This window comes from Terrapene carolina, unplaced genomic scaffold, assembly GCF_002925995.2.
Source record: "Terrapene carolina triunguis isolate 2854851 unplaced genomic scaffold, T_m_triunguis-2.0 Scaffold236, whole genome shotgun sequence".
Taxonomy (NCBI): domain Eukaryota; kingdom Metazoa; phylum Chordata; order Testudines; family Emydidae; genus Terrapene; species Terrapene triunguis.
In genome coordinates, this window is record NW_020664587.1 from 9,732,947 (window position 1) to 9,759,185 (window position 26,239).

At 54.7% G+C, this 26,239-nt stretch overlaps 2 protein-coding genes across 2 annotated transcripts in view; one reads left to right on the plus strand and one right to left on the minus strand.

The window, feature by feature from the left end:
* Positions 1 to 3,626: 3,626 nt before the first annotated feature.
* On the plus strand, positions 3,627 to 10,815 carry SLC30A2 (solute carrier family 30 member 2). The gene is made up of 7 exons (XM_024203678.1): positions 3,627 to 3,823; positions 4,517 to 4,663; positions 6,835 to 6,988; positions 7,733 to 7,904; positions 9,089 to 9,194; positions 9,343 to 9,477; positions 10,403 to 10,815. Exons 1-7 carry the CDS (start codon positions 3,649 to 3,651, stop codon positions 10,546 to 10,548), a joined length of 1,035 nt encoding a protein of 344 aa, XP_024059446.1. The 5' UTR covers positions 3,627 to 3,648; the 3' UTR covers positions 10,549 to 10,815.
* Positions 10,816 to 17,721: 6,906 nt separating this feature from the next.
* EXTL1 (exostosin like glycosyltransferase 1) overlaps positions 17,722 to 26,239 on the minus strand; it is a 48,278-nt gene continuing 39,760 nt past the window's right edge. Inside the window, exons 5-11 of the mRNA XM_024203676.2 lie at positions 23,731 to 23,863; positions 23,525 to 23,643; positions 22,422 to 22,517; positions 22,013 to 22,099; positions 20,579 to 20,739; positions 19,449 to 19,620; positions 17,722 to 18,225 (exon numbers count right to left, since the gene is read on the minus strand). Coding sequence (XP_024059444.2) covers positions 18,037 to 18,225; positions 19,449 to 19,620; positions 20,579 to 20,739; positions 22,013 to 22,099; positions 22,422 to 22,517; positions 23,525 to 23,643; positions 23,731 to 23,863 — 957 coding nt within the window. The 3' untranslated portion in view covers positions 17,722 to 18,036. The remainder of the gene's footprint in view (positions 18,226 to 19,448; positions 19,621 to 20,578; positions 20,740 to 22,012; positions 22,100 to 22,421; positions 22,518 to 23,524; positions 23,644 to 23,730; positions 23,864 to 26,239) is intronic.

A 26,239-nucleotide genomic window follows, 5' to 3' on the forward strand; every position in this document is an offset into this window, starting at 1 on the left:
GTGGGATATGATAGAGGTCTATAAAATCATGACTGGTGTGGAGAAAGTAAATCAGGAAGTGTTATTTACTCCTTCTCATAACACAAGAACTAGGGGCCACCATATGAAATTAATAGGCAACAGATTTAAAACAAACAAAAGGAAGTATTTTTTCACACAATGCACAGTCAACTTGTGGAACTCCTTGCCAGAGGATGTTGTGAAGGCCAAGACTATAACGGTTCAAAAAAGGACTGGATAAGTTCATGGAGGGTAGGTCCATGAATGGCTATTAGCTAGGATGGGCAGGGATGGTGCCCTAGCCTCTGTTTGCCAGAAGCTAGGAATAGGTGACAGGGGATGGATCACTAGATGTTTACCTGTTCTGTTCGTTCCCTCTGAAGCACCTAGCATTGGCCACTGTCGGAAGACAGGACAGTGGGCTAGATGGACCATTGGTCTGATCCAATACGGCCGTTCTTATGTTCTTATGTTCAATCAAGCCCCTACCGCCCTTCCCAGGGCAAACGAGCTGTCTCTTCCAGGGACCGGGGGAAGGAAGGCCTGTGTCTGGGCCCACCCCCACGTCCTCCTGAAGCGCGGGGCCTCCCAAAGCACAGGGCCGGGGTGGTTGCCCCGTTCTGCCCTATGGACGGGACGACTCTGGATGGATCTATCCTCCATGAACTTATCTAGTTCTTTTTTGAACCCTGTTATGGTCTTGGCCTTCACAACATCCTCTGGCAAGGAGTTCCACAGGTTGACTGTGCGTTGTGTGAAGAATTCTTAGACCATGTTCCTACTGTAAACAGAGCCAAAGAGCTTGACATAGAGGGAGGTTACAAAGAGCACATTGGTTCTTTGTGTACCCCCAAGATACATTAGAGGAGATCCAGGGCCGGCGCTTCCATTAGGCGACCCTAGGCAATCGCCTAGGGCGGCAGGATTTGAGGTGCGGCGTTTTGCCGCCCTCTGCGGAAATTTGGCGGTGGGGGTCCTTCCACTCCGGGTCTTCAGTGGAAATTTGGCGGTGGGTCCTTCACTCGCTCCGGGACCCGCCGCCAAAGTGCCCCGAAGACACGGAGCGGAAGGACCCCCACCGTCGAATGCTCAGAGGAGGAGCGCTGCCGCCTAGGGCGGCAAAAACCCTGGCGCCGCTCCTGAGGAGATCACTTATTTATTGAGCAGCATCTGTACAGTTGATAGAGGAAAGGGGTTCTGTGCTCCAGAGTTTACAGTCCAGGGCCCTATCCTACAAAGCTTATAGACACAAGTCATTTTATGCAGGTGAGTTGGTCCTACTGAACTCAACAGATGTTACTCACAAGCATACGTTTTTGCAGGATCATGGCCAAAAACCAGTACATTTCAAACACAAGCTACATTGGATGGCTACATGAATATCCCAAAAGCCCTACCACTGTTACTGTTAGGGTTGTCTCTAGTAAAAGTGTCACCCGTTTAACTAAAGATATGCTTTTAAACTGATTTAGTGAAACCCATGTGGACGCTATTGAATGGATTTAATCCCGTTTACATTCAAGCCAGTTTTAAACTCTAACCACCTTAGTTTAAACAAGCTTTAAATTAAATTCAAACCACCTTCATTTAAATCACTTCAATTAAAGGAAGCAGGTTCAAAACCAGTTTAAGAGGGTTCACACAGGGGTTTGCACTGGTTCAACTAAATCGATTTCAAAGCAGATATCCATTAAACTGTTCCAAGGAGGCTTCCCATTCCTTTTTCCTCCTGGCACTGGGGGCGAAGGTGTGGGGAAGGGGGATGCAGCAGGAACTGTTGAGGGATTTCAGATCTTTCACACGTGGCTCGGAGTTTGCTAAGCTCCTGGAGTTCTATGTGGCAGGAGGTTTTAAGTTTGCCCTATGGAAGTCTTGCTGCCTGGGCGCCCAGATGTCGGGACAGGATGGAGCTGGGGAACCAGCGAGCTTCGCATTCCTGCTGCGGGTCGAGTTCTCAGTTGCTCCGTGGAGTGAGCCAGGCTCCAGCGGGGGGCGGATGGGAGGCGGTACCTCGGCCCATGGCTCACACCGGGAGGGGGGATTGGGGCAGCGGGATCACTGCCTTCTCATTCCCGATCCCTCGCTCCGAGAAGGGGGAGGCTGGGCTGGGAGACTCGGGGCTGGAGCATGCCATGGGGGTGCATGGCCAGACCCTCTCCCCCAGGCAGGGCTGGGCCCGGCGGGGGGAACCCCCTCGCCGTCCCGGTGGGAGGCGCGCAGCCTCTCCAGGCGCAATGCGCCCCGCGGAGCGCACGGGAGTGGCCGGCCGGGGGCTCTCTCGGCTCCCCGCCGGGCGGGCTGCCGGGGTGCCCGGCCCCGGGAGGCAGCTCTGCAAAGTTTGCAGCCGGCCTGGCCAGAGCTCGCCGCCCCCGCCGGGCCTTTTGCACACGAGTCCCCAGCGCTTCACACGGGCCGCGGCCGGGGCCAGATAAAGAGGCAGCTGCGAGCCCGGCGCGGGGGGTGGCTGGAGCAGGGGGACCCTCGGAGGGGAGCTGGAGCCGGAGCCGAGCGCGCCCCGGCAGGTGGGGATGGCGGACGGGGAGGAGAAGCGGCACCTGCTGGAGGTGCCCGGAGACAGGTGAGGGGCGATTTCTTCCCCTTCAGTTACCTCCTCCATGGGGCAATTGTATTCCCCCCGCACCCCGCTTCTGAGCCTCCTCCCAGTAACAAACCCCAGCCCCCTTCCTTCCCCCATAGCACTGTCCCCTGTATCTCCCCCATCTCTTGCAAGGGATCTCAGTGCTCCCCCCAGCCCAGCTCTGCAGCTCCTGGGCTGGCCTGTCTCCCCCATGCACTGTGGGATCCCAGGGAGAGAGCCCAGCCTGGCTGCAGCCTCCTCTCCCCCCATTCCAGGCCGCCAGGCCCAGACCTCCAAAGGTATTTAGGTGCCCAACTCCCCTTGATGCCCATGGGCATTAGGCACCTACATAGCTTTGAGGATCTGGGTTCCAGGGCACCTGCTTCTGGCTGGGAGGTAGCTGAACAGTTTCCCTGGCGTCTCTCTGCCCTTCTGGGGGTGACCCAGAAGGGCCCCCCAGTAATTTGGTCTGGGAGACCAAACCAATCCACTGCCTCCATGTGCTGCCCCTTATTGGGGGAAACTTGGAAATGGGGGCTACAGCTGGAATAACTGTGGTTCCTTTACAGTGCTAAGGGGGGAAGAGGAGGGCTTCCAGGGCAGAGATTGAGTGACGGGTGGAAGAAGGAAGGGATGGGGAATCTCATCCTTTAGAGCTTCCATTCCTCCCTGGATGGAGGGGTGTTTTCAAGCAGGGGAGACTAACTAGGCTCGGGCCAGGGCTTTCAAGAGTGACTGGTGATTTTGGGGTGCCCAACGTGAGATGGCGCCAAGGGGTCTGGCTTTCAGAGGGTGAATGCTCCAGCACTGTCTGAGAATTGGGCATCTCAAGGTAGGCACCCAAAAGTCCCTAGCTTCTCTTGAAAACCTGGGGCACGTTTCCTTTGGGGGGGGTGGTTGGAAGGGAAGGGCCTTGGGTACAAAGGGGCATCATTTTAATTTCAATTGGAAATCTCCTTCCCCCTCTCCCCTAGTGTCTCAGCCAGCAGCTCCCAAGAGTGGTCAGTAATGGTGACTCTCTGTCATTCAGGTCCTATCTGAGCGTCTCCGAGAAGAACTTTCGCAATTCCATGCTCAAGTACGTTCCAGACGTGTCCTCCATTGAGCTGGGCCTCCCGGGGAACCAGCATTGTCATTCCAACCGGGCTGCTGGCAGCCACTACGATTCCGAAAAGCAGCGGGCTCGAAGGAAACTCTACATCGCATCCGTGATCTGCCTGGTCTTTATGACCGGAGAAGTCGTAGGTAAGACGCCAAAGTAGCCTATGTTGTATGGCTTCCTTGCCTGGTAAGAGCCAAGGTGCTGGAACAGCTAGATAGGACAAGAGATTCTTTGCTACCTCCTCCCTGAACTGTTATGTGTGGCTGTTAAACAGCTGCTGCGGTCTGCCCTAGAAGTGGTTGCATTTAATTGTTCAAAGAGCTAATCCCTAAAATATAATTGTATATCTGTGTGCGGGCTTGGTCCTGCAAGGTGGGCACTTGGTAGGATCAAACCTTAGGGCCTTGATCTTAAGCCCATTGAAATTGGTGGCAAAAACTGCCATGGGGCAAAATTGGGCCCTGGGTTAGAGTGGCTGGGTGAACAGCACGATAGCTGAGGCTGAAGTACATAGCTGTCTCAAAGTCACCTTTAGCGTGGGGCCATGGGGGGGATACAGACAGCTCATAGCCCCACTGCTGGCACTAGGGCAGGCTCCAGCTACCAGGGGTTCTGCTGGGACAGAAAACCCAGATGAGTATTTTGCAGCAGGCTCTGGTTATAACCGGGAGCCCCTCTGGTCTGGGGAGCCTGCCATCACATGGACTCTGATCTTTTTTCAGGGTTTCCTCGGCACCGGTCGTGTGCCCCATCTGTGAAGGGCATAGGGGCAGCGCTGGTGCTGCTGGGGGCTTCCAACCTTTCACTGACTCATTCTTTCTCCTCCACGACTTCAGGGGGATACCTGGCCCACAGCCTGGCCATCATGACAGACGCCGCTCACCTGCTCACGGACTTCGCCAGCATGATGATCAGTCTGTTTTCCCTGTGGATGGCCTCGCGGCCGGCTACCAAAACCATGAACTTTGGCTGGCACCGAGCAGGTAACTTGCTGAGTGGGTTCCCCGGCAGGGCAGGGTGTGAAGCCCAGGTGCTCAGTGGAAGAACAACACTGGGTGTGGTGACATCTAACAATGCTCCTTTCGGCTGCTGGGGTTATCTGAAAGGAAGGGAGCGTCCTTGGTGTGGGGTTTGCAAAGGCTCTTGAATGGAGCTGGGAGGGAGGGACATTTGCAGAGCAGCGGGGGATGGGGAAGATGTCGGGATCCCACACAAGTCCCATCCAGCCAATGCAGGCTAAGAACTGGGATCCAACAGACCCAACCCTGCGGTGCACACACCTGAATGCACAGAAATCATCTGCGGCTCTACTGCAGTAGCTCCAAGTGCAAACTGTTTGCTAACTCCGGAGTCCCCCGAGCAGCTGAGGCTTGTGATTGTCCCTTTTGGCTGCCCCTGGGGATCCACTATTCCCGGATCGTTGGCATCTCTGGCTCTAAGATCATTAGTGACCCCTGTGGGACCCTACCCCAGCGAACACCCATGCTGAGCCACTGGGTCCTTCTGGCAGCAAGTACTTCCCCATCACGTTGGGTCCAGTTGTAACCAGCCCCGCGGCACTCCTGCTGGAATGGGCTGTTCCCCTTCCCTTCTTCTGACCTGGTATTTGGATACAGTAATTCCCTCCCTCCTTTAAGGGCCACCCCTGTTAACTTCCATCTGAGGACCACCCGCCCAAGGTAGAGTTCGCTCATCGCTTAGCTGCAGTTCTAACCAGGGGAAGGGCTTTGCTGAAACCAAGGAGAGCCTCCTGCGAAATGCAGCAGCCGAAAGCCCATGTGCTGGGTAGATTTATTTCAGCCCCACTATCTGCCCAAGTGGCGGGGAAACCTCCAACTGCCTTTGTTCTCTACATTCCTATAAAGGCCCTTTAGTGCTGCAGTTGTTAAAGGTCTGTTCGCATTCCCATCGCCAGTCTCCCTTTGTCTGTCTCTCCGTTTGGCATTTGTGAGACACCCAGTCCCCTTCTCCCCTCTCCGTTCCCAGCCATCTCCATGGTGTTTCTCTGCTGTCGTCATCTTGACATCATTCATTTTTTCCTAACCTTGAGCTAGTGCTGTGAAAGGTGCTTGCAGACTGAGGCCTGGTCTGTAAATAGGTGTCGTGCTGCTATCATTATTTCAGTTGGGGGAGGCGACGTTTAATTGAAAGAGTTAAATCTGTACCGCTCCTCGCACGTGTGTAGCTCTCTTGGGGTAAAGGCCCATTAGGTCGTGTCTAAACTCAAAAGTTGTATTGCTTTAACTGTCCTGGGATGGTTAAAATGGTACCCGCTTAGTATGGATGCAGTTTTACCAGTATATAGGTGCTTATCTAATAGCTCATTTCCATAGGGGAAGGTATAACTGCATCCACACCAGCAGCTGTACCAGAGTAACTCGGTTTAAAAATTACACTTCTGAGTGAAATAAACTGGTACAAAATCTGTGTAGAGCAGACCTTGTTCTTATGCCCCCTCCCTTACAGGTATAAATGATACCGGGGTACGCACCTTGATACCAGCGTCACTGCAACCACACTAGAGGGGTTGTGTCACTTTAACGATTCTGGGAGAGTATACTGCCCAGAGAGCTGAATTCCGAGAGGACACGTCCGCTCTATTTCAGTAGTGGGCATGAGGGGAGGGTAAGGTGGTATGATTGACGAGCCGAGGGGCTGGAGGGGAGGGGTGGATCAGAAGCATCTAACAATGAGGGTGTGACTTAGAATTGTTAAACTCCTTTAGGACTAGTCCATCTGGGGAAATGGACCAGCATAGCTAGAGTGGAAGAATTGTTATTCTGCTAGAACTATGCCAGTATATTTCCCCATGTAGACCAGCCCTTAGGGGTCAATTCTGCACCCCGCACCCCCTCCCAGCTCCAGCCCCTATATGCTGCTCCGGTGGTATATATGGACCATAAAGGAGCTGCAATTTTCCCTGATGCAGGAGCTGCATAAGGCCAACGGACGCGGCTCACCACAAACCCCGCTCTCAGTCCCTGGGGCTGGGGGAATCTGTGCGGCCCTGGGGAGGCGGCCGTGAAGCCGAGAAGTCCCTGCATGAGGCTCCGTGGCTGCCGTCCCCCAGTGTGGTGAGGGCTGGGTGTCTGGAGGAGGATTTGCTGTGCGTTTCTGGCTCTCTAACCCTGCGTGGGCCGGGCTTTCTCTGCAGAGATCCTGGGGGCCCTGCTCTCGGTGCTGTCAATCTGGGTGGTGACCGGAGTCTTGGTTTACCTGGCAGTGGAGCGTCTGCTCTCAAACAACTATGAGATTGAAGGGGGCGCCATGCTCATCACCTCCGCCTGCGCTGTGGCGGTGAATATCATGTATGTCCGGCCGGGTCACTGGCTCTCGGCTCCTCTGAGAACGCTCTGGGGCGAGGGGGTGCATGCGCGGGAAGGTTCATTAACTGCTGGTCAAATTGCAAAGGTTAATCCCTCACACTGGAATGTTTCTTCTGGCCAATCTGAAAGGCCCGCCAGTCCAAACAGGCCATTAATCCCGGGATTAGCGGTCTCCCGAGGCCCGATCCTGCTCCCGTTGGAAGCCCCTAGGAGTCTGGCCGTTGATTTCCACTGGGAGCATGGGCAGGCCCTTGGTTGGTAGAATGCCAGAAGGGATTTTGCAAGTGAGTTTGGAAGTGGCCATGCAGGGCTCTGTGCTCCTCTTCCTTCCCCCTCCACTCCCTGGAGCTAGTGTCTAAAATCTGAGCCACCAAGGGGGCTGTCTCCTCTGCCTCTACTGGGAACTACCAGACTGGGGTTCTGTTGACCCACGCGGTGGGGCATAGAATTGAGGATCTGAGCCTCCCTCTATGTCAGGGCTCCAGGCTGTCTGTTACTGAGCCAGAGGGATACAGGCCAGAGCAGATGTGTATGTCGCAGTCTGGGTCGGAAGCTGGTAGCGAGCGATGTGGAACCTAGCACCGCCCCCTGCATGGGGAGATGCAGGGAAGGTAGCGTTGTCCCTCTGCAGGCAGGGCTTGTCTCGGTTGGTGCAGAAGGCAGGGGAGGAGGCTGTGGGTTGAGGTGCCTCGCTCGATGACCTCGCTGCTCCGGTTTTCCCTGCAGAATGGGAGTCACTCTTCACCAGTCGGGTCATGGGCACAGCCACCAGGGCCATACCCACCATGGCCACAGCAAGCAGCGGAACACCAGCGTCCAGGCCGCCTTTATCCATGTGGTCGGGGACCTGCTGCAGAGCGTTGGCGTCCTGGTAGCTGCATACATCATATATTTCAAGGTACGGGCTCTGTTGCTAAGAGTGTCTTGGGCGCGGAAGGCTGGTAAGTCCCCGCTGCGTGATGTACGGGGTGTCTTTCATTTGTTGTGGCATGGGAGTCAGAGCATGACGCGTGCTGTCCCGGGTGGAGGAAGGAAGAGGTACTCCTGTGGGAGGAAGGTGTGGTCTGAGCACAGAACTGGGAGCCAGGAACTCTTGCGTTCTTATCTTTGCTCTGCTGGTAATTCCTTCTCTATCCTTGAGAAAGTCACTTAACCTCTCTGCCTTCGTTTCCCTGAATGCCTTGGCCAAGGACACAGAGGAAGTTAGTGGCAGAACACAGATTATATATGGATTTATTTTTTTTTAATTGCATTTCACTTACTTCCCCCACCACAGAAATGCAGCCACGTCTGGAATGGCATGCAGCAGCTGCCTAGCCGCACTGCACAACCACGTAGGCTAGGAAGTGAGGGATTCTCTGTGAACTTGAAACTTCAGGGGAATGCAGGGATGTACTGTCCAAGTTGGAACTTAGCGGAGACACTAATGCTGATGCCCCAGCTCTGTGCTATAGGATCCTTATTGTCCACACGTGGTCAGGATCTCTGCTTCTCTTCTCATCAGAAAGGAGGCAGGTGGTCCGGTGACACTATGCTGGGGCATTGGGTCAACACTCAGGCCCGGTCTATACTGAATTTTTTTGCCAGCATAGTAATGTCACTTAGGGATGTGATTTTTATTTGCAACATGATTATACTGCTCAGAGTTTCACATGTACAGTTATGCTGGCAAAGAAGCGGGTAAGAGATCCTGAGACAAGCACTTTTTTGACACTCTAAACTGCGTCTACACGAGGACGGTTTGCCAGTAGAGCTACACTGGCAAACCCTTTCTGGTGCAGACTTGCTCATACTCAGAGGAAAGAGTGCAACATTTTGAATTATTGGCACCTGGCCGTTCCCTGGAGGCCTCCCATCCGAGCAGTGACCGGGCTGCACCTCTGCTTAGCTTGTGATCCACTCAGCGGTCACCACACACGGTGCAATTGCAAGAGGAAAAATGGAATTTTCATTTGGAACTTAGCTCAGGAAGGAAACCGTTGAGCATTGTGTAATGAGATTACACGGGCAGTTGTTTGAGTAGGAGGCATTTGTGAGCTTTACATTAAATATACCGAGTAACAGCTTTCCTCCTCCTACCAGCCAGAGTACAAATACGTAGACCCCATCTGTACCTTCCTGTTCTCAATCCTGGTCCTTGGAACGACGCTGACCATCCTCCGGGATGTCGTCCTAGTGCTGATGGAAGGTAAGGAGCTCTACAGAGCAGGGTAGTTAAGTGAACGACTGGTTAACCCGGTCCCGTCCCTGTGGCATGTTCTCCCGTGGGTTACAGGGTACCTCCCTTTCCTGCCGATGTGGGGCTCTGACCCGGTGTGCCTCTTGCTGTCTTGAAGGTACCCCAAAAGGGGTGGACTTTAACAACGTGAAGGAGATCTTGCTGTCCATCAATGGTGTGAAAGCCCTTCACAGCCTCCACATCTGGGCCCTGACTGTGTCGCACCCGGTGCTGTCAGTCCATATAGCGATCAGTAAGTATCTGCCCTGCCTGCCCGTTAGAGAGACAAGGTGGGTGAGGGACTATCTTTTATTGGACCAACTCCTGTTGGTGAAAGAGACAAGCCTTCGAGCTCTTCTTCAGGACTGTGTCGGTGAAAGAGACAAGCTTTCGAGCCAACAGGAGTTGGTCCAATGAAAGATGTTACTTCATCCATTTGTCTGCCTAATATCCTGGGACCAACGTGTCTACAACAACACCACACACATTTAGGACCTGATAGAAATGCTCCTGTTGCTCCAGTGGTATTGGATCGTACCCTTGGTGTAGAGCAGCATGTTCCAAGCAGATGCGCTTTGGAGGCGTCAAGCGCTCTTGGCAGAAAAGCTGTTGGAAGTGGAGGATCATGGGAGATTCTGCAATGCTTCACTGACTTCGCCTGGTTTTGCGTCCCGCTCAGAGCTCTGCTTAGATTCACCCAGAAGCTTATGATCCTTTAGTACAAAATTGGAGCCTTTTTTTTTTTTTTTTTTTTTTTGGTGGCTTTGCACAAGTTTCCACCCCAAGAGACCTTTGTGGTTTGGCTGGGTTTTGCGTAGTCTCGCTTCGATAAGAGAATGTGATTCCCTGCCCCCCAAATTATACAGTTTAAGGCCCCGATCCTGCAAACTGATTGGCCTAGGCAGCAGGGGTGGCTCTAGCTTTTTTGCCGCCCCAAGCATGGCAGGCAGGCTGCCTTCGGCGGCAGGCCTGCGGGAGGTCCCCGGCCTGACTGCCGCCCTCGCAGGAACCGGCAGGGTGCCCCCTGCAGCTTGCCACCCCAGGCACGCGCTTGGAGCGCTGGTGCCTGGAGCCGCCGCTGCTAGGCAGACCCGGCTAGTGCACCCCGGCAGGCTCAAAGGCCAAGTCTTTACCCCATTACGTGACCTCTCCAGCCTCCATGCTTGTGTTTGTTCCAGATGAAAACGCCGATGCACAGACCATCCTGAAGGAGGCTAGTTCCCAACTGCAAGGAGCGTTCAACTTCCACACCACCACCATCCAGATCGAGAACTACTCGGAGGACATGAGAGACTGCCAGGAATGCCAGAGCCCCTCCGACTGACCGCCTGTCCCCGGGGGGCGGGAATTGACGACCAACTGTGGACCAACAGTCCTGGGAACGCTGCTACCTCAGAGCACCTTTGCTGCCGCCCAGAACAAGGACACACCGTGGTCAAGTGCCCGTTTGGAGGCAGCAGGGCGCCAATCCCTGGGGCATTGGGATGAGGTGATAGGACCGTGTTCTCTCCTGCACTGTGTTAGAGAGACCGTAACATTTTCTTTTCTTTTCTTTTTTATTTCACTTTCATCCCATCCCGAACAGGGAGCAACCCTTTTAATATTCTGAAAATAAAGCAGATCAAATGACTCTGTCCCTCTGGCTTCATGCTCCGTGTGAGAGGCACGTCCACTCCTCAGAGTGCTCTCGTCTGCTTGGTTTGCCATAGAAGCATCGGGAACGTCTAGTCTGATTCAGGGGGGCCAGTTCACGTTTGGGCGGCAGTGCAACTTTAACTATGATTCCAGGGGCTACTTAGGCACCTGAGAACTCTAGGTTTTTTGCAGCTAACAACTTAGAAATTAGCTGGCAGGAGCACTGTATCGAATTCCTATATAAAAAAGAAAAAATATATATACAAACACCACTTAAAGCCATATTTTAAATATATATGTAAGTTTAGCACAATCAGGCGATAATACAGCAAGATATTCCCAATCCCAAACCTTGAGTTATCAGTTTTGGAGCCTTAACGCAGATATCAGCAACACACGTGTTTACTTTGTACCCTCTTTAGTAGAGATACAGAAAGTGAGCAGATTTTATTTAACAGCCACTGTTATGGCCGTTACCTGCTCTATTTTAGTCAATTGGTTTTCACTCCACTAAAAACACATTTTACTTAATTTTAACTGCACCTTTTAGCCCGGCAGCCCAAGCCCTGTGAGTCCAAGTCAGCTGACAAGGGCCAGCCAGCAGCCCTTTGATTGCAGTGTAGACCTACCTTAAGCATAGCTAGTGATCTCCACCAGAATAAACCCAGGCCCCAGTTGCATTGTGGCTTCCCCCAAAGCCACTCGTCCCTCTCCATTTTCTTTCCCCTGCAAACTTCCACTTCAAAACAACCAGCAATGAAAAGCCCCCCTAGAAAGCACTGCAAACAGGGGCAGATGTCTGCAATCCATCGCTGAGAGCAAAAGCCTTCCAGCCCCAGCACTGCTGCTTCGCCCCAGCTGACAGATGTGCACGCAACCCCCTGCTCCACATGAGCCGAGCTCATGTGACGCTGCTGCAGGCAGCTGTTGGCTTTCTGACCTTGCCGGGATCTCGAGCAGCCCCATTCCCCCGGAATGAGGAAGACCCCCTTGATTCACGAGCCTCTGCACCCTTCCCCATTTTTTTTGCACCCATCGGCCATTTGCACACGCTACCGGAGAGAGAGTCACAGGGGGCCTTATGCGGGATTGGCAGACTTCCGTGTTTCCTGCAAGAGTCGCCGCCTGGATAAGCAATGGCATCGATATCCGAACGCTAAGGAAGTGAAACCTGCTGGATGGATGGGAAGTGATTATTATTCAAATGCTGGACACTGACAGACAGAAAAGTCAATTCCCGTTCTTAATAAAAGAGAAAAAAACCCCATAGTTGCATATGGGCTTGGGCTGGAACTCCAGGCTCTGAAACCCCATGTGGGTCTGAGTCCAGCCCCAGCCCGAATGGCTACACTGCGATTTCTAGCCCCACAGTCCAAGTCAGTTGCCCTGGGCTCCAGGACTCCATGCCGTGGGGTTTTTATTGCCCTGAGTAGTGGGTGCTGCATTACCCCAGTGGGCCCTGCGGGGGGCGCTAGACACACCAAGGGCTCTTCCATGGCACAGCTCCACCAGTCTCTTACCCAGAGTGCAGGGGTGAGGATGCTGGTGGTAACGTGCTGCTTCGGGATCAGATTTCATACGTACAGCATGGCACCGTGGCATGGATTTGAAGGCCAGAAGGGAGCATTAGGTCATCTCATCTGGCCTCCTGTATACCGCTGGCCATAGAATTCCACCCAGCTAACCCCGTACTTACCCCAGTAACTCCCATGCCCAGCTGCAGCCGGGCTGGTGCGTTTGGGTCTCCACGCGGGTGAGGGGGCAGTTTCAGCACTGCCAACCGCAACGGTGCAAACCTCACGAGTCAGGCCTCATCCTGCCTTCCCTGGTGCTTATGCCAACTCCCTCTCCTACCCCTCCCTTCCCAGACGGTTTTTAACAGCGCACGCTTGTGGAGGAAGATTGCCCGTGACCATGCAGAGCAGAAAGGAGGAGTGGGGGGACTGACTTTGGGATGACGGACGCTTTCAGCACCTCATCTCTACTACGCTGCTTTTGTTAGGCTCGAAACTGAACGTGACTCTGCTGCGAGCTTCCTCAGAGCAGTGCCGCATGAATGCCAGCAACAGCCAGTGAGGTGCACTGCAGCCCGTGGGAGGAAGGGCATGAACAGCGCAGTGGGTTGGATGTCTCCGGTCAGTCACTAGTGGCAGGCGCTTGCAGCAAGATCCATCAGGTCAGTTCCTTGCTGCCCAAGCGACAGATTGTTTCAGTGCGAGCAGGGCATTGACATCGTTGGAGTTATGGGTCCTCAGCACCTCCTAGAGGGAGCTAAGCCCCCATAGGGAGAGGGAGCCTGTGCCCATAGGCATGTTTCATGGGCGCCGAGGCCTGCTCCCTGGCACGAATGATTGTCCCAAGATTATTTACTGTGCTGCTCGTTCGGGGTTATTTATACAGCCACGGTGAAGGGATATTTATGACACAGAGGGTATGAGCCGCTCGGTTTAGGAAATAATCGCTCCCAACGGGCTTGGCTTCCCGTTGTTTATAGACTCCTCGGAGCGTTTTTACGGCTCTCTCGAGCGATTGGTGGAGCTGTCATTTTTCAAAGCGGCGAAGGCAAGGAGAGCCCTGGCCTTAATGACTCTGCTAGAGAAACTGCTTTCAGCTCGTAGGGCCTGATCCTCAGCTGCAGGAAATCAGCATAGGGCCTACCTGGTGTAGATCAGCTTAGCAGCCCTGCAGTCAGTGGCGCTCGATCCATTGACACCTGCTGAGGATCTGGTCCTCTGGCTGTAGGAATCTCCATTCATGTCTTACGCTCAGGCTGACCTCACCAGAGGGTTTTAATATGTGGGTGAGTCAAATGGGTCAGTGTCAGACGTGGATTTTGAGCAGCCTTCCCCAGCTAAGAAGATTGGGCTTGGTTAGGAGATTTAAAAACAAGTGCACTTATACAGCAAATTACTAGATATGAACTAATTAATTGTCCCACACCAGTTAATTATAATTAATGGAGCTATCCCATCTCCTAGAACTGGAAGGAACCTTGAAAGGTCATTGAATCCAGCCCCCTGCCTTCACTAGCAGGACCAAGTACTGATTTTGCCCCAGCTCCCTAAATGGCCCCCTCAAGGATTGAACTCACAACCCTGGGTTTAGCAGGCTAATGCTCAAACCACTGAGCTATCCCTCCCCTATTATGGGTGAGCTATTACTATCCCCATTTTACAGCTGGAGAAACTGAGGCACAGCAAGGTAACATGACTTCCCAAGATCACCCAGCAGCTGTCCTGGGACTAGAACCTAGGTATCATTGGTCCTAGACCTGTGCTATATCCACTAGGCAACACTGTCTTTGTAGGTAGCCAGCCACCCTGACCATTCATAGCTATTTACACAGTCCTGGACCCCCTTCTACAAGAGTTACAGGATGTTAACTCCCATGCCCTGGCTAAATTCCACTTTGGGCATCTGCCTCCCTAAAAGCTTGTCAACAATTTCAGCCGGAAGTGGTATTCTTCACTTCCCTCTGCAGAAGTGTGTGTGTGTGTGCGTGCGTGTGTGCGTGCGTGTGTCAGTCAATTACTGCTGCATGCCACCCCAGAGGAGGCTGCATTTCAGTGGTGGGCGAGGCAATTCCTGTTTGTGGAACCTGGCAGAGGAGAGGGATAAAGGCGAGATATTTGTATCATGGGGAAGCAATTAAAGGCTGAATGATCAGAAATAAGCTGTGGGAGCCCTGTCGCTTTCTCGGCATGATCGGCTCTTTCCTTCAGATCACCCCAGCTGAAATTCCCGTGGGAAATCCACCGCCGGGATTTATTTATGACTTCGTTGTCTCCTTCCAGCCTCGCTCCAGCGTTATTTATAAGCATCATTTTTCTGAGCCCATAAACACGAGAACCTTAAACCAAATCACTTCTGGAGACCCCGGCAGCAACCTAACTGCCTACTCGGCAGATTGCGTCAAAAGCAGCTGCTGTGTCTCATTTATCTTCTTGTTTGAGGCTGGTCCAAATCCATGTTTATGGCTGTTTAATTAGGAGCGAATGACTTCCGTTTGGCCTTCTTGCTTTCTCTGCCATTGACAGGTTCTGCTCAGCAAGCGCTCAGGTTCTCGGTCTCATCGCTAATAATGCTGTCTTCGTTCAGCTCAGAAACTGAACAATCTGACTCTGCTGCGAGCTTCCCCGCAGCAGTGGCACAAGAATTCTGGCAACCGCTGCTGCGGTGCTTTAACTGCGTGAATTTCTGCACAACGGTGCCCTGTCTTGTTGAGTCCACGGTCCCGCATGGGTTCTTTATATGCCAACGTGTAGCAGGGCAGTAACCCTGCTCCTGCCCTGAAGAGCTTAAAACAGCCCTGGGAGAGGGCCATGGTAGGGGAAAACCTGGGCTGATGGGGAAGTAGCCACAGCTAGGCCACGCCCCAATCAGGCCACAGCTGGCCCTTATAAGAGGGCAGTGGACTGGGGAGCAGACAGTCTCTCTCTGCTTTCAGAGAGAGAGGGGCCTGGCTGCTGGGAAGCTCAGGGTACCTAGAGTAAGGCAGGGCTGGGGAAAGGCCAGAGGAGCTCCAGGCTGGCAACTCCCCAGGCTGCAGGACCTTGTCTAAGGCCCCATAGAGGTACTAGGTTGCAGGGAAAGGCAACAGGTCCAAAACCACCTTTCCTGTGATGAGTGGCTTATACTGCAGTCTGCCCCAGGGAGTGGGGGCTAGTTGGTGACCGGCAGTAGCCTATGACTGAGGCAAGGTGGGGTTAGGGGGTGGTGGTTCCCTGGAGAGGGGAGACCCTAAGAGTGAGGGGTTACTGCCAGGGGCAGCACCCCAGATAACGGGGCACCGGAGTCCAGGGAGGGACGTGGGGGCCCAGCGGCAGCGGGACACCAGCCTGCAGAGGGTGCTCCAAGGCTGGAAAATAAGCTAATTCCCAGGACACGCCACAGGGGTGAGTCCTGCGTCGCTACACAAAGCAAACAGAGCTAATGCTTTGTGTTTGTGTAACACCGACAGACCCCGTTTGTCGGCAGGTGGGATCGAACCGGGGACCTTTGGAGCTTAGTGCATGAGCCTCTACCGCATGAGCTAAAAGCCAACTGGCTGTAGAGCAAACTCATTTAACTCTCTCTCTCTCTAAGTGGTCTCGGTGCCACTAGATGGGCCAGAACACCACACCAGAAGGTGTGTGGGTTACACTTGCTCCTTTGAGCCAAGGATTTCAAAGTGCTTTACAAACTTTAGGCCCCACAACACCGCTCTGAGGTAAGGAAGTCTAGCTAGGGAAGAGTAGCTGTTTTACTAATGGGAAACTGAGGCACGGGGCAGCCCAGGCCTATGTTCTCAAAAGCGTCTGCTAACTGCATGTCCATTTGCCAAGCACCCAACGTGTAACACGAGAGCAGCGGGTGCTGCAGCTCAGGCCCTACTTCAGTTCAACAGGATTTGGGGTGCTCGACACAAGGTGAGAATCCGGCCCGAGGAGTCTCAAGCGGGGCACCCGTAATTAGTGAGCCCTCTTAATCACCGAGGCCAAAGCCGCAAAGGTATGTGGGGTACCTGAATACTGTGAGGAGCGGGGCCAAAGTGAATCCAAGAACCCAGGCGTTCTGCTGCTCCGTTCCCTGCTCTGGCTACTCAACAGCTTTCCCTGCTCCATCTGGAAGTAGAACCCAGGTGTCCTGGTTCCCAGTGCACTGCTTGCAGTACTTCCATCCTTCGCTTAATACAGAACAATGCTATTAGGGTGACCAGATGTCCCAGTTTTATAGGGACAGTCCCGATTTTGGGGTCTATTTCTTATATAGGGTCCTATTACCCCGTCCTGATTTTTCACACTTGCTGTCTGGTCACCCTAGATGCTATGAGACGTTTTAGGGGAACACGTAGAAACGATACAGGCTTGGAGGTAATTGCTTTGCCCCGCCAAAAGCCTGAGCTAGGTTTCCATCGGGAAGAACAATAAAGTCCCTCTTGAGTGCACGATTGCTGTGCAGGGTGAGTTAACCCCACGAGCCTAACGCTAGTGACGCTGTGTTGAGTAGAACATGCCTGGTAGCCATTCTTGCCAACCCTGGCGATTTTAATCAGAAATCACATGATGTTTGTCTTAAAGCCCCAGCTCCTGGAGTCAGGTGATTATGTGAGACTCTTGGCTTTCACTGGGAATAAAACAGTAAGTTTTTAGCTCTCCTGGTTGCAGCGAAAAGCTGGAAAAATGTGACCCCGAAATGTTCCATCATCCCAAGGCAAAGAAAAAAAAATGTGCCATTTACTACTTTTTACATCTCATGATTTTTAAGCCTATCTTGTAATTTTGGGGGCCTGACTCATGATTTTTGACCTCGTGGGTTGGCAAGAACAGGTAGACAAGGCTAGTCGCAGACACAGGGATTTTCTAGACATCTCCCTGGGCCCTTTGGTGGCACATTCTGAGTTGTTCTGAGGCACAGCAGACTCGACCCGCAGTTATTTTTATCTGAGGACAATGAACAGTTCTATCTGCTGATGGGAGGATGACTGGGTTTCATTCTCAGCCTTGTGCTCAGTCTGAGCTGTTCAGTGCATGGGTGTAAAACAGACCCTTGATGCCTTTTCCAGATTAAATGAGTTTGGATTCACGGAAGATCAAACTCCTACCAGGGGAGCAAACATTACAGTAACTCCCCAGTGTGAGTATCCCAGACAGGTGCTGACTCCTAGTGGCAGCAGAGAGAGGGACGATCCCTGGATTGTGTTCCCGCACCTCCACAAGAACCTATTTCTGCTCCTGCATCTCTGGTGGGTTGAAGTTGGGATTGTGGCTGCGTCCAGGACAATCAGTGGAATATACATTCAAAACCAGCCTCTTTTGCTTAAGGCAGACAGGCTGAGACTCCAAAGGCAGGTCAAGAAATGGAAGAGCCCATCATTCCTGCAAACCTTTATTTGTACTGGTAAAACCCAATAAAGACCGAAATTCCTTCCAGTATCTCGCCAGCTCCTGTTAACGTGAGTGTATCCCGCTCAGAGCCCAGCATGAGGGAGCTCTAAGCAAGGAACGTTGCCCCAGGCCCCACCGGGATTCCAGTTCGCGTGGCTGTAACGAAGGCTAGATCAGTAACGTTACAGTCTGTAGCACTGGAATTCCAGCTCAGTCTGGTATCCTAGGAGCATGGGAATAAAACGTCCCGCACAGCGGCGGCCTCCTCTCCAGCTCTGCTTCTCCAGGGCTCCGCGGCGGTCTCCCCGGCGCTAGGGTTTCTCTAAGTGCCTGTACTTCTTGCGCAGCACGGACACCTGGTCCTTGAACAGCACGGGGTCCAGGCGGAGCTGCGAGTGCACCAGCGGCATGTATCCAAACCAGGCTGCGAACTGGTTGAGGCAGTCCTGGCGCTGGGAGAAGTGCAGGTTCCCGCTGGAGACGGCCGCGCTCTTGGGCATCTACGGAGTGCAAGGGGAGGAGAGAGCGCTCAGGGCGATTGCACAGGCTTAGGGACTTGTCCAGCTCCCAAGAAAACGGTGGTTTTACCATTGATTTCAGCAGGATCAGGAGCAGACCCTAAATTAGAGGCATTTGACCTAACAGCTCATTTGTAAGCCCCCAAGGAGGGAGCGGAGAAGCCAACAAAACTACAGACGGAGGTAGCACAGGAGAAGTAGGGGTACAGGAGCTAAGGGACTGATAGATCAGAGGGAGAGCTGAGCGGTGGGGGTTTCCACAGCTCTCCCTTCTCCACCGAAATCATAGGTTGGCCTTGAACAAGCCGGAGAACCAGGCACTCCCCAGCTCTCTGAGAGATCCCACCCCGAGCAATGAACCCCCTGTGGGAGCCATGTTGCAACAGCTACTGTTGTTCGTTGTAGGGGATGTGGCCTAAGACCAGGCCCCGGAGGAAAGTAGAAGCAGTGGCCTGTGGGGTCGCCCACTGATAGGAGCCTTTCCCAGAATGCCTTTCCTGAAGCTGGCCCTTTAAATCAGGGAGAGACAAGTTGCTGCCGCTCTAGGGAGAACATTTTGCACCTAACAGTTACAATCTGCGCCTCCTGCCCATCTGGTAGGTATCGGTCTTTTATTTTGCTGTCTTGTCCTGAGAGGACTGCCCGTCTCCGGTTCCTTCCCCCTCCCTCTGCCCTACACGGCACAACAGTCTCTGAGCTCAGCTGGGATACACACAACCTGCCTGCCGCCAGCCCTGTGCTCTGCCCCCACGCGGCTGCAGCCCGGGGGCCGGAGCGATGCTGCCCAGGATAGGGCTCTGAAGGGAGTTGGCTAGGAGGCAGGTTGGGAAGCAGACGGAGCTCTCTGCGGGTGCTGGGACGGGGCAAGCCCTGAGGATGTCAAGGAAATATTTAGGGTGGCCCCTGGGCATATAGCTCTGAGCAGCAAGAGGTTAATAGGTAAGGCCTGGATGTTTTAGGCTATTGGGGAAACGTTGCCTAGTGGTGAGATCTACCAGGGTGCGGGACAGCTTCCCTCGGGGACAGGGCAGCTCCGTTGCTTAAGTCATGAAGGACTGAATAGGGCAGGGCACCGGGGCCCAGGCAGCAGGACCCATCCGCATTGTCCAAGGGGGCCCAAGAGGACCCTAACTTCGAGGAGTCTATACTCCTCCCCCCGCCCCCCGTGCCTGGTATGCTCGTGTCTCGGTCTCTCAACTCCCTACCTGCTGGGGGGCCGCCTCCTGGTGCTGCTTCTTCTGGGTCACTTTGATGGGAGGTAGCTTGGTGACGGCAGACACGAGGAAGTTCATCAGGATGTCTTCACAGTTGGAGAGCTGATCGACCAGGCTCCTCAGGCCGGCAGGCAGGGAATTGGTGAAGAGACTGTGATAATACCTGGGGGATGGGGGCAGCAAGGCAGAGACTGTGATAATATCTGCGGCGGGGCGGGGGGGGAGGCTCAAAGAGCATGAGCCACCGAGGGACCATCCCGTTCCCCAGGGCTGGGGGTGGCCAGAGCATATCCCATGGGCCAAAGGCCTCCTACAGCCCCAATGCAACTCACAACGGCCCTCTCCTTCCACGGGGCGGCACAGGCGGGGGAGGAGACCGGCCCTGTCCTCGCTCTGTGTCCCTCGCCTCTTCTCTATTCCAGAGGCCTGCCACGGCCGGGATTTTCCCCAGCCACGGATGCTCAGGCTAATGCGCCAGCCGCTGGCTCGGCAGCTCCATCCGTGGCACAGATGAAGCTGCTCTTTGTGAGCCGAAGGCAGGAGACCTGTGTTCTCCTCCCGCCCTCGACCCTCAGGCCGCGACTTTCTAAAACGGGCGCCAGTCGTAGCGCTCCTGGATGCACGGCGCTGGGTGCTCAGCATTCCTTGCACCCCAGCCACTGATTTAGGTCCCTGCCTATGGATTTAGGGAGCTACCTTTAGCCTCCTCTTTTTCAAAAGCTTGGCCGAGGTCTCCCTGAGCTTCACTGTCCTTGTCTTCAAAAGGAGGTTAGCCCTAGTGAGCTCCTTCCCGGGGCATGGGGCTCGATTACATTGCAGGACCACTTCCAGCACACGGCCAGGCTGGGTCCCGTTGTCCTGGACGCTGCACAGACACAGCAAATGGCAGCCACCATCCCTGTCCAGGGTAAGTGCTTTGAGATCCTCGGCTGAAAGGTGCTATCTAACTCCAGGCCTGTTATGACTGAAGCCTCCATGTCTGGGCTATCGACTGTTCCTACCACTGGGTGGCTTCGAGTTAATTCATCTTCCAGTGGAGCTTTTGGGTGGAAGAACAGAGCCCTCCAGCGTTCACTCTGCCTGGGACCCTCAGGCCGGAAGTTCTGGAGAAGGTGCTTTACCTGTGATAGAACGCAGCTGCAGTGAGAACCATGGAGAACTCGTTGGTCCACTTGGAGGTGTAGCCCCACTGGCTCTGGCTGGAATCCCAGAAGTGACTCCGCATGGGGAACCCAACAATGCGGTCGGGGAAACTCCTCCACACCACAAAGGCAAAGTCAACCTGGGGAGCCAGACAGAGAGAGTTCACCACCAGGGCAGGGCCGATAAGCAGCAGAACCAGAGTCAAATGCCTCCATCATTTGGAGGAGAACACTGCGGAGAGCAGAGCTACCCTGGCTGGGACAGAGGCCGTCTGGATTTGACCCACTAGGTCTTTACCATCATTGCTATTCTCTGCGAAGATCAGACACATCTTCAAAATGCCCTCTGTACCGCTCCAAGCCTCGACGCCTTGCGCCAAGCAACCTGCACCTCCCCACTCCTTTTGAGAACATGGCTCCTCTACCCCAAGCCACACCCCAACCAGCTAAGAGCAGAAACGCAATGCCTCAGTCCTTGGCGTGCAGGCCAGGCTGCCTGCTGCCACGTGAGCCTGCCGCATCGCACGCGGTAAGCGCCCTTGGGCCGGGCGCGTACTTGGGCGAAGGGCCTGCCGGGCACAGCCAGGTGTCTCAGCAAGAGGCGTGGGCGATTCAGGAGGTGGCATGCTGCCATCTGGGTTTTTCCTGGAGGTCTCTTATTCAAGTACTCACCCAGCCCAGCCCTGGTTAGGCTGGGAGATCTGGTGCCCTAGTGTGGGAAGTGCCAATGACCTGGCATGGGGTGCTGTGCTGGGGAGATGCTGGCTGCTCAGGGCCGGGGGCACTTTTTGTAAGAGGTGGGTATTAACCCCAACGTCCTGGCCAAATTCTAGCTTGATTATTATTACAGGGTCTATCTCAATTCCCACCATAGTTTATTTGCCCCTCCTGCCCTCAACTGGGGCCTGATCCTGCGATGGTGAGCCTGCTTTAGAAGGCCCTGGGAGTTGAGGGCACTCGGCACATCACATGATCTGTACAGTTGCTGCGCCCTGTTAAACAGCTGCCACGTTCCACCCGAGAGGTGGCTGCACATTCCATGGTGCTCTGTGTGCAGAGGCGGATATAGTTTTGGGGGGCCCTGGGCCAGGACAAGTGGGGGGGCCCCTTCCCCCATTCCACCTGCAGTCCCCCCACCCCTGTCCTGCGCTCCTGCCGGAGAGTGAGGTCAGAGCACTGGGTGGGCTGGCAGAGTGGGTCAGGGCAGGAACACCGGGGGGGCAGAGTGGGTCAGGGCACGGGGGTGCCCATTTTTCCAGGGCCCCCCAATTGGCCGGAGCCCCTAGGGATGGGCCCTGTTGGCCCAGTGGCTAATCCGTGGACAGCTTGTGAAGCCCCTTGAGCTCCTGCTCTCCCATGAGGCGTCTTTATCTAGTTCGCTGCGTCCCACCAGCCCCCCACCCATCCCCTCACCTCGCTGGTCGACAGGCTGGTGTGTTCATCCAGGCTCAGCACCGCATCTGTCCCGATGGCCGAGTACGGGAAGAAACGGTCGCTTACCTTGAGCGAGAGGGAACAGCAGGGTCAGGGAGGGGGCCAGAGCCCCTCCGCCCCTTCCCCATCCCCTGGAGACCGCAGGCTAGTGCAGAGCAGCGGGCACCTGCCGCTGAGTCCTGGCTGGGCCACCGCTGAGCCACTCCCTGACGCACAAATCCGCGCTGCGGTTCTTCGGCCGCGCTTTCCCCTGGCCCTTGAGAGGGCCGGGCTGCCCCAGAGCGGCCAGCGGCAGCCCCACCGTGCACTGGGGGTGCACAGCCCGTTCACAGCCCTCCCTGTCCCGCCAACGGAGGCCCACAAACAAACCGACCCGGCGCCCGCTTACTTTCCGCCGGCCGTGAATGACTGTCAAAGGCACTGCTGTCTGGGGCCATCTCCCCCTCGGCGGGGGCGGCTTCTCGCAGCTCCATAGGACTAGGATCTAAAACCAAACCCGAGGGCGCCTCGGTCAGCCCGTGGAGGTGGCTCTGTGTGTCTGGGAGGGCAGCGGGGGCGGAAGGGTGTGCCCCAAACCCACAGTCTTCCAGTCCTCCCACCCAGCTGGAAAGTTCGAGCCTGGCACCGAGCCTGGCACTCGCGCTTTAATCAAACAAACCTGGGCGGCGCTAGGGGCCCAACCGCTCACCTGTGGCTGCTTTTAACTTCTACTTGCTATGTAAATAGCTTCTAATTGGGGCCTGGAAGCGCTCTCCCAGCTCGAAATTAAAAATCATCCTGCCAAGGCTGAAGCGCCTGCCCGGGGCTGCGGGCGTGGGATGAGGTCTAGTTAAAGAGGGTGGTTAATTAAGGTACATAAAACTCTCCCCTCTCCCGTCCCTCTGCCCCAAATAAACCCGCTGGATCTGATTTTCAGAGGTGCTGAGCATCTGCAAATCCCACCGGGCCAGCTCCATAGCTGGTGTCACTCCATTAGAGTCAATGGGCCCAAAGCCCCCAGCTGGCATAAATCAGGGTCACGCCATAGGTGTGAGTGGGTCAGATCCCCACATGGGGTGATTCAGCATCGCTCCATTGAAATCAGTGGGGCCAGAGCCTCAGTGGGTGTAAATTAGCATTGCTCCATGGGTGCGAATGGAGCGGCTGTGGGCTGACTTTCTGGTGGAAGTTTTCGGGGGCGGGGCTCAGCAGCTCCGCTGACCTACCAGGGCCTTTCCAGGTCTCTATCTGCCATTGTCAGAGGTGGGTCTAAAGCACCATGGCCCCAGACCCAATGCCTGCTGGAGTCAGTGGGGACCTTTCCAGTCATTTCAATGGGAGACGGGTTCAGATCCCACCCAAATGTTCCCGAAGCCCGGGGGTATCTGGTTCGGGCCTGTCTCTAGGTCTAACAGGAAGAACAAAACAGTAGGGGGCCCTCGCCTTCTCTTCCTCAGCGCTAGAACCTGGGAGCCCGGGGTGGGGGGGGGGGAGTTAACCTTTGCCCCTGACCTGGGCGCAGTGCTGGGATCTGGAGACGGCCTGGATGAGCTTGAGGATAGGCTGGGAGAGGGAGACCACGGGGGAGACGGCCCGGATGAAAGCTGTGAATTTGCCGGAGGGGCTGGATCCTGCAAAGGGAGAGAGCGGATCAGTCAGGGGTTCCCAAGGAACGCGCCAGGGCACGTCCAGGGGTGGGCGGGGGGAGCGGTTCCTACCGTGCTGCAGGTGGTAGAAAGGGAAGTCGCCGAGGTGGGTGGAATACTCCGGCAGAGCCAGCAGCCCCCCAGGCAGGGTGTTCCACACGAACTTGGGGCGGGATTCTCGATGAAACAGCCGATCCTTTATTATCTGGGGGGAGATAGAGACGGCTTTCATCACCCTAGCAAGCAGGCTCATCAATCCAGCAGTGCTGCGCAGAGGAGACGACATCCAATTGCAAACCTGGGGCTGGGACAATGCAAGCCAGGCCCCCCCACCCACCCACCCAAACAAAGAGTGTGCTGCGCTCTGCGGACGGCACAGCAGGACCTGGCAGTTGTGCAGAGTTGGGGGGCCGGGAGGCTGATTTGGAGAGGGAGGGATCATCCCCCTGAGTTTTTGCTCTGAGGTTCAAATCAGCATGAAACCGAGTCAAATCCACCACGTTTTGCCCCACTTTGTCACTGAATTTTGCATGGCTTCCATCCGAAATCATCCCTCAGCCCTGAAAGTTGGGGGGAGGTGGGGGGGCTCCTGCTTCTACTGTACGGCGGTCAATGCATAACTTCCTGATTCCCTTGCCGCACCAGCTTTACCCCAGGGTAACTGCACTGACTTCAGTGGCGTTCCTCCTGATTTACACCAGTGAGTGGAAGCAGAATCCAGGCCCAAACGCATAACCAGGAGATGTGCTGAAACCAAGTCCCCAGCTCTAGAACTGGCCAGCTATCCTGAGATGAACCAGCCCCCCAGGAGTTCAGGGCACTTTGGATCCAGATGCTGAGCCCTTTGCTCATGCTGGCACCTCCCCACGGGTACAAAATCTGGCCCGGGAGCTCGCTCCCTATTTATAACACTGAGCAAACCTCAGAAGGTCGAGGCATTTGGTTTGGATGAGCGGCCAACCGTGCTGCTTTGAACGATCGCAGCCTTGCTGATCTGCAACAACAGGGCTGGAAACGGCACAAACCAGACTTCCTGGCACGTCCTTCTTCCGACCCAACCGGAATAACAGGGAGAAGCGGCCTCCCTGCGGCCCAGGCTGGCAGGCCGTCCAGAAATGATGTTGGCGGATAGATATCAAACTCTTTTCTGTTTATCGGCGGGGGGTGAGCCCTGGATCTTGACATGATCCCGCAGCTCTCCTTTCCAATGGGAGGCTTTGTGTTAAAGATATTGATGAGTCCAGATCTTGCTCCCAAAGGGGAAATGCCATTCGAAAGACTTGCAGCCTGACAGCTTTGCTGTGTGTGAAGTTAACACTCGGCAGAGGGGCGGCATAGATGGCCCTGGGGCCTGAAGGCCTCTGTTAGTTATTATTGTTACTATGATTATGATATTTATGTATTGTGCTGTGGTAGCACCCAGGAGCCCCAGGACCCTGGTGTGCTAGGCGCTGTACAAACAGAACGAAAAATATCCCCTGCCCCAAAGAGCTCACAGTAAGATCTGAGACAACAGGTGGAGAAAGACGGAGATGAGGGAGCTCAGCACAGTTCAAGGAAACAATAAGATGTTGGCCAGTGGTCTCAGCCCACCAGTTGCCTCACCACAGGGCAAAGGCAGGGCAAGCTTCCCCCGCCCTGCCCTGCCAGTGTGTCAGAGGCTTGTTGTGATAGATAAGTGAGCACCAGGGTTCCAAATTCATCCCTGGTGCAACATCATGGATTGCAGTGGAGTTACACAGAGGATGACTTTGGTCCTGGGTCTGCTCAAGCTCCTGGCCTTGCTGAGGTCATCAGTTTTGGGGATGGTCTCTCTGGTGTGGAAACCTGTCTACTGGGAGCTGTGCTAAGACGCCCCATGCTCACGTCACGTGTGCCACTGAAGAGCCATCCGATGGTAAATGTTGGTCATAACGGAGCTGGGTGGGATTTGAACCTGTGGTCTCCAGGGCAGGAGAACATGGTAAAGGCAGAGAGGTAGCTGGGTACAGAATGAACTAGAGAACCTATTTCTTTACTGGCTTATCCACTGCCATCCAGTGATGCCTTAAAGGAAGAGAGTGGTGTATAAAACACAAATGCTCATGTTCCACTCCAGGGAGAAACTGGGTTAGAAGCCAAACATGGGGCTGAGTTGGGAAGCCCTGCTAGATGCTATGCGGCAGCTGGCTTCCTGTAGTCAAGGCATCCTGCTTATCGCTTCCAGTTAAAGTCTTTTCTTTCCATTGAGCTACTCAGGAACATGTGAGTTCGAGTGCCCAGAGTGGCGACAGTAGGGATTTGAATTGCCCTGAAGCCAGAAAGCAACAGGTCTGTGGGCAACATCTGTTATTGTCCCCTTCCACTTAGCTGAACAAATTCATCTTCCTCTCCAGTCCCAGCTGCTAACACACGGACCAGAGCTCTGAGCCTTTCCCAGCCCTGTGCAGAAAAGTCCACAAAAATATTGCCCAATGAGGCTGACGCAGGCACCTGGCATACGCTCCTCTTGCCTAGCTAGGCAAGCCCATCAGCCAGCACCCCATCCCACAGCACCCTGCTGGGAGAGGCTGGGCCTGGAGTAGCTAGGCAGCCCCCCACA

Coding starts and splice junctions, on each gene's coding strand:
- SLC30A2 (XM_024203678.1), top strand. CDS start 3,649: ATGCTCAAGTACGTTCCAGACGTGTCCTCCATTGAGCTGGGCCTCCCG. Junction 3,824..4,516: donor TATGACCGGAGAAGTCGTAG/GTAAGACGCCAA, acceptor CCACGACTTCAG/GGGGATACCTGGCCCACAGC. Junction 7,905..9,088: donor CATACATCATATATTTCAAG/GTACGGGCTCTG, acceptor TCCTCCTACCAG/CCAGAGTACAAATACGTAGA.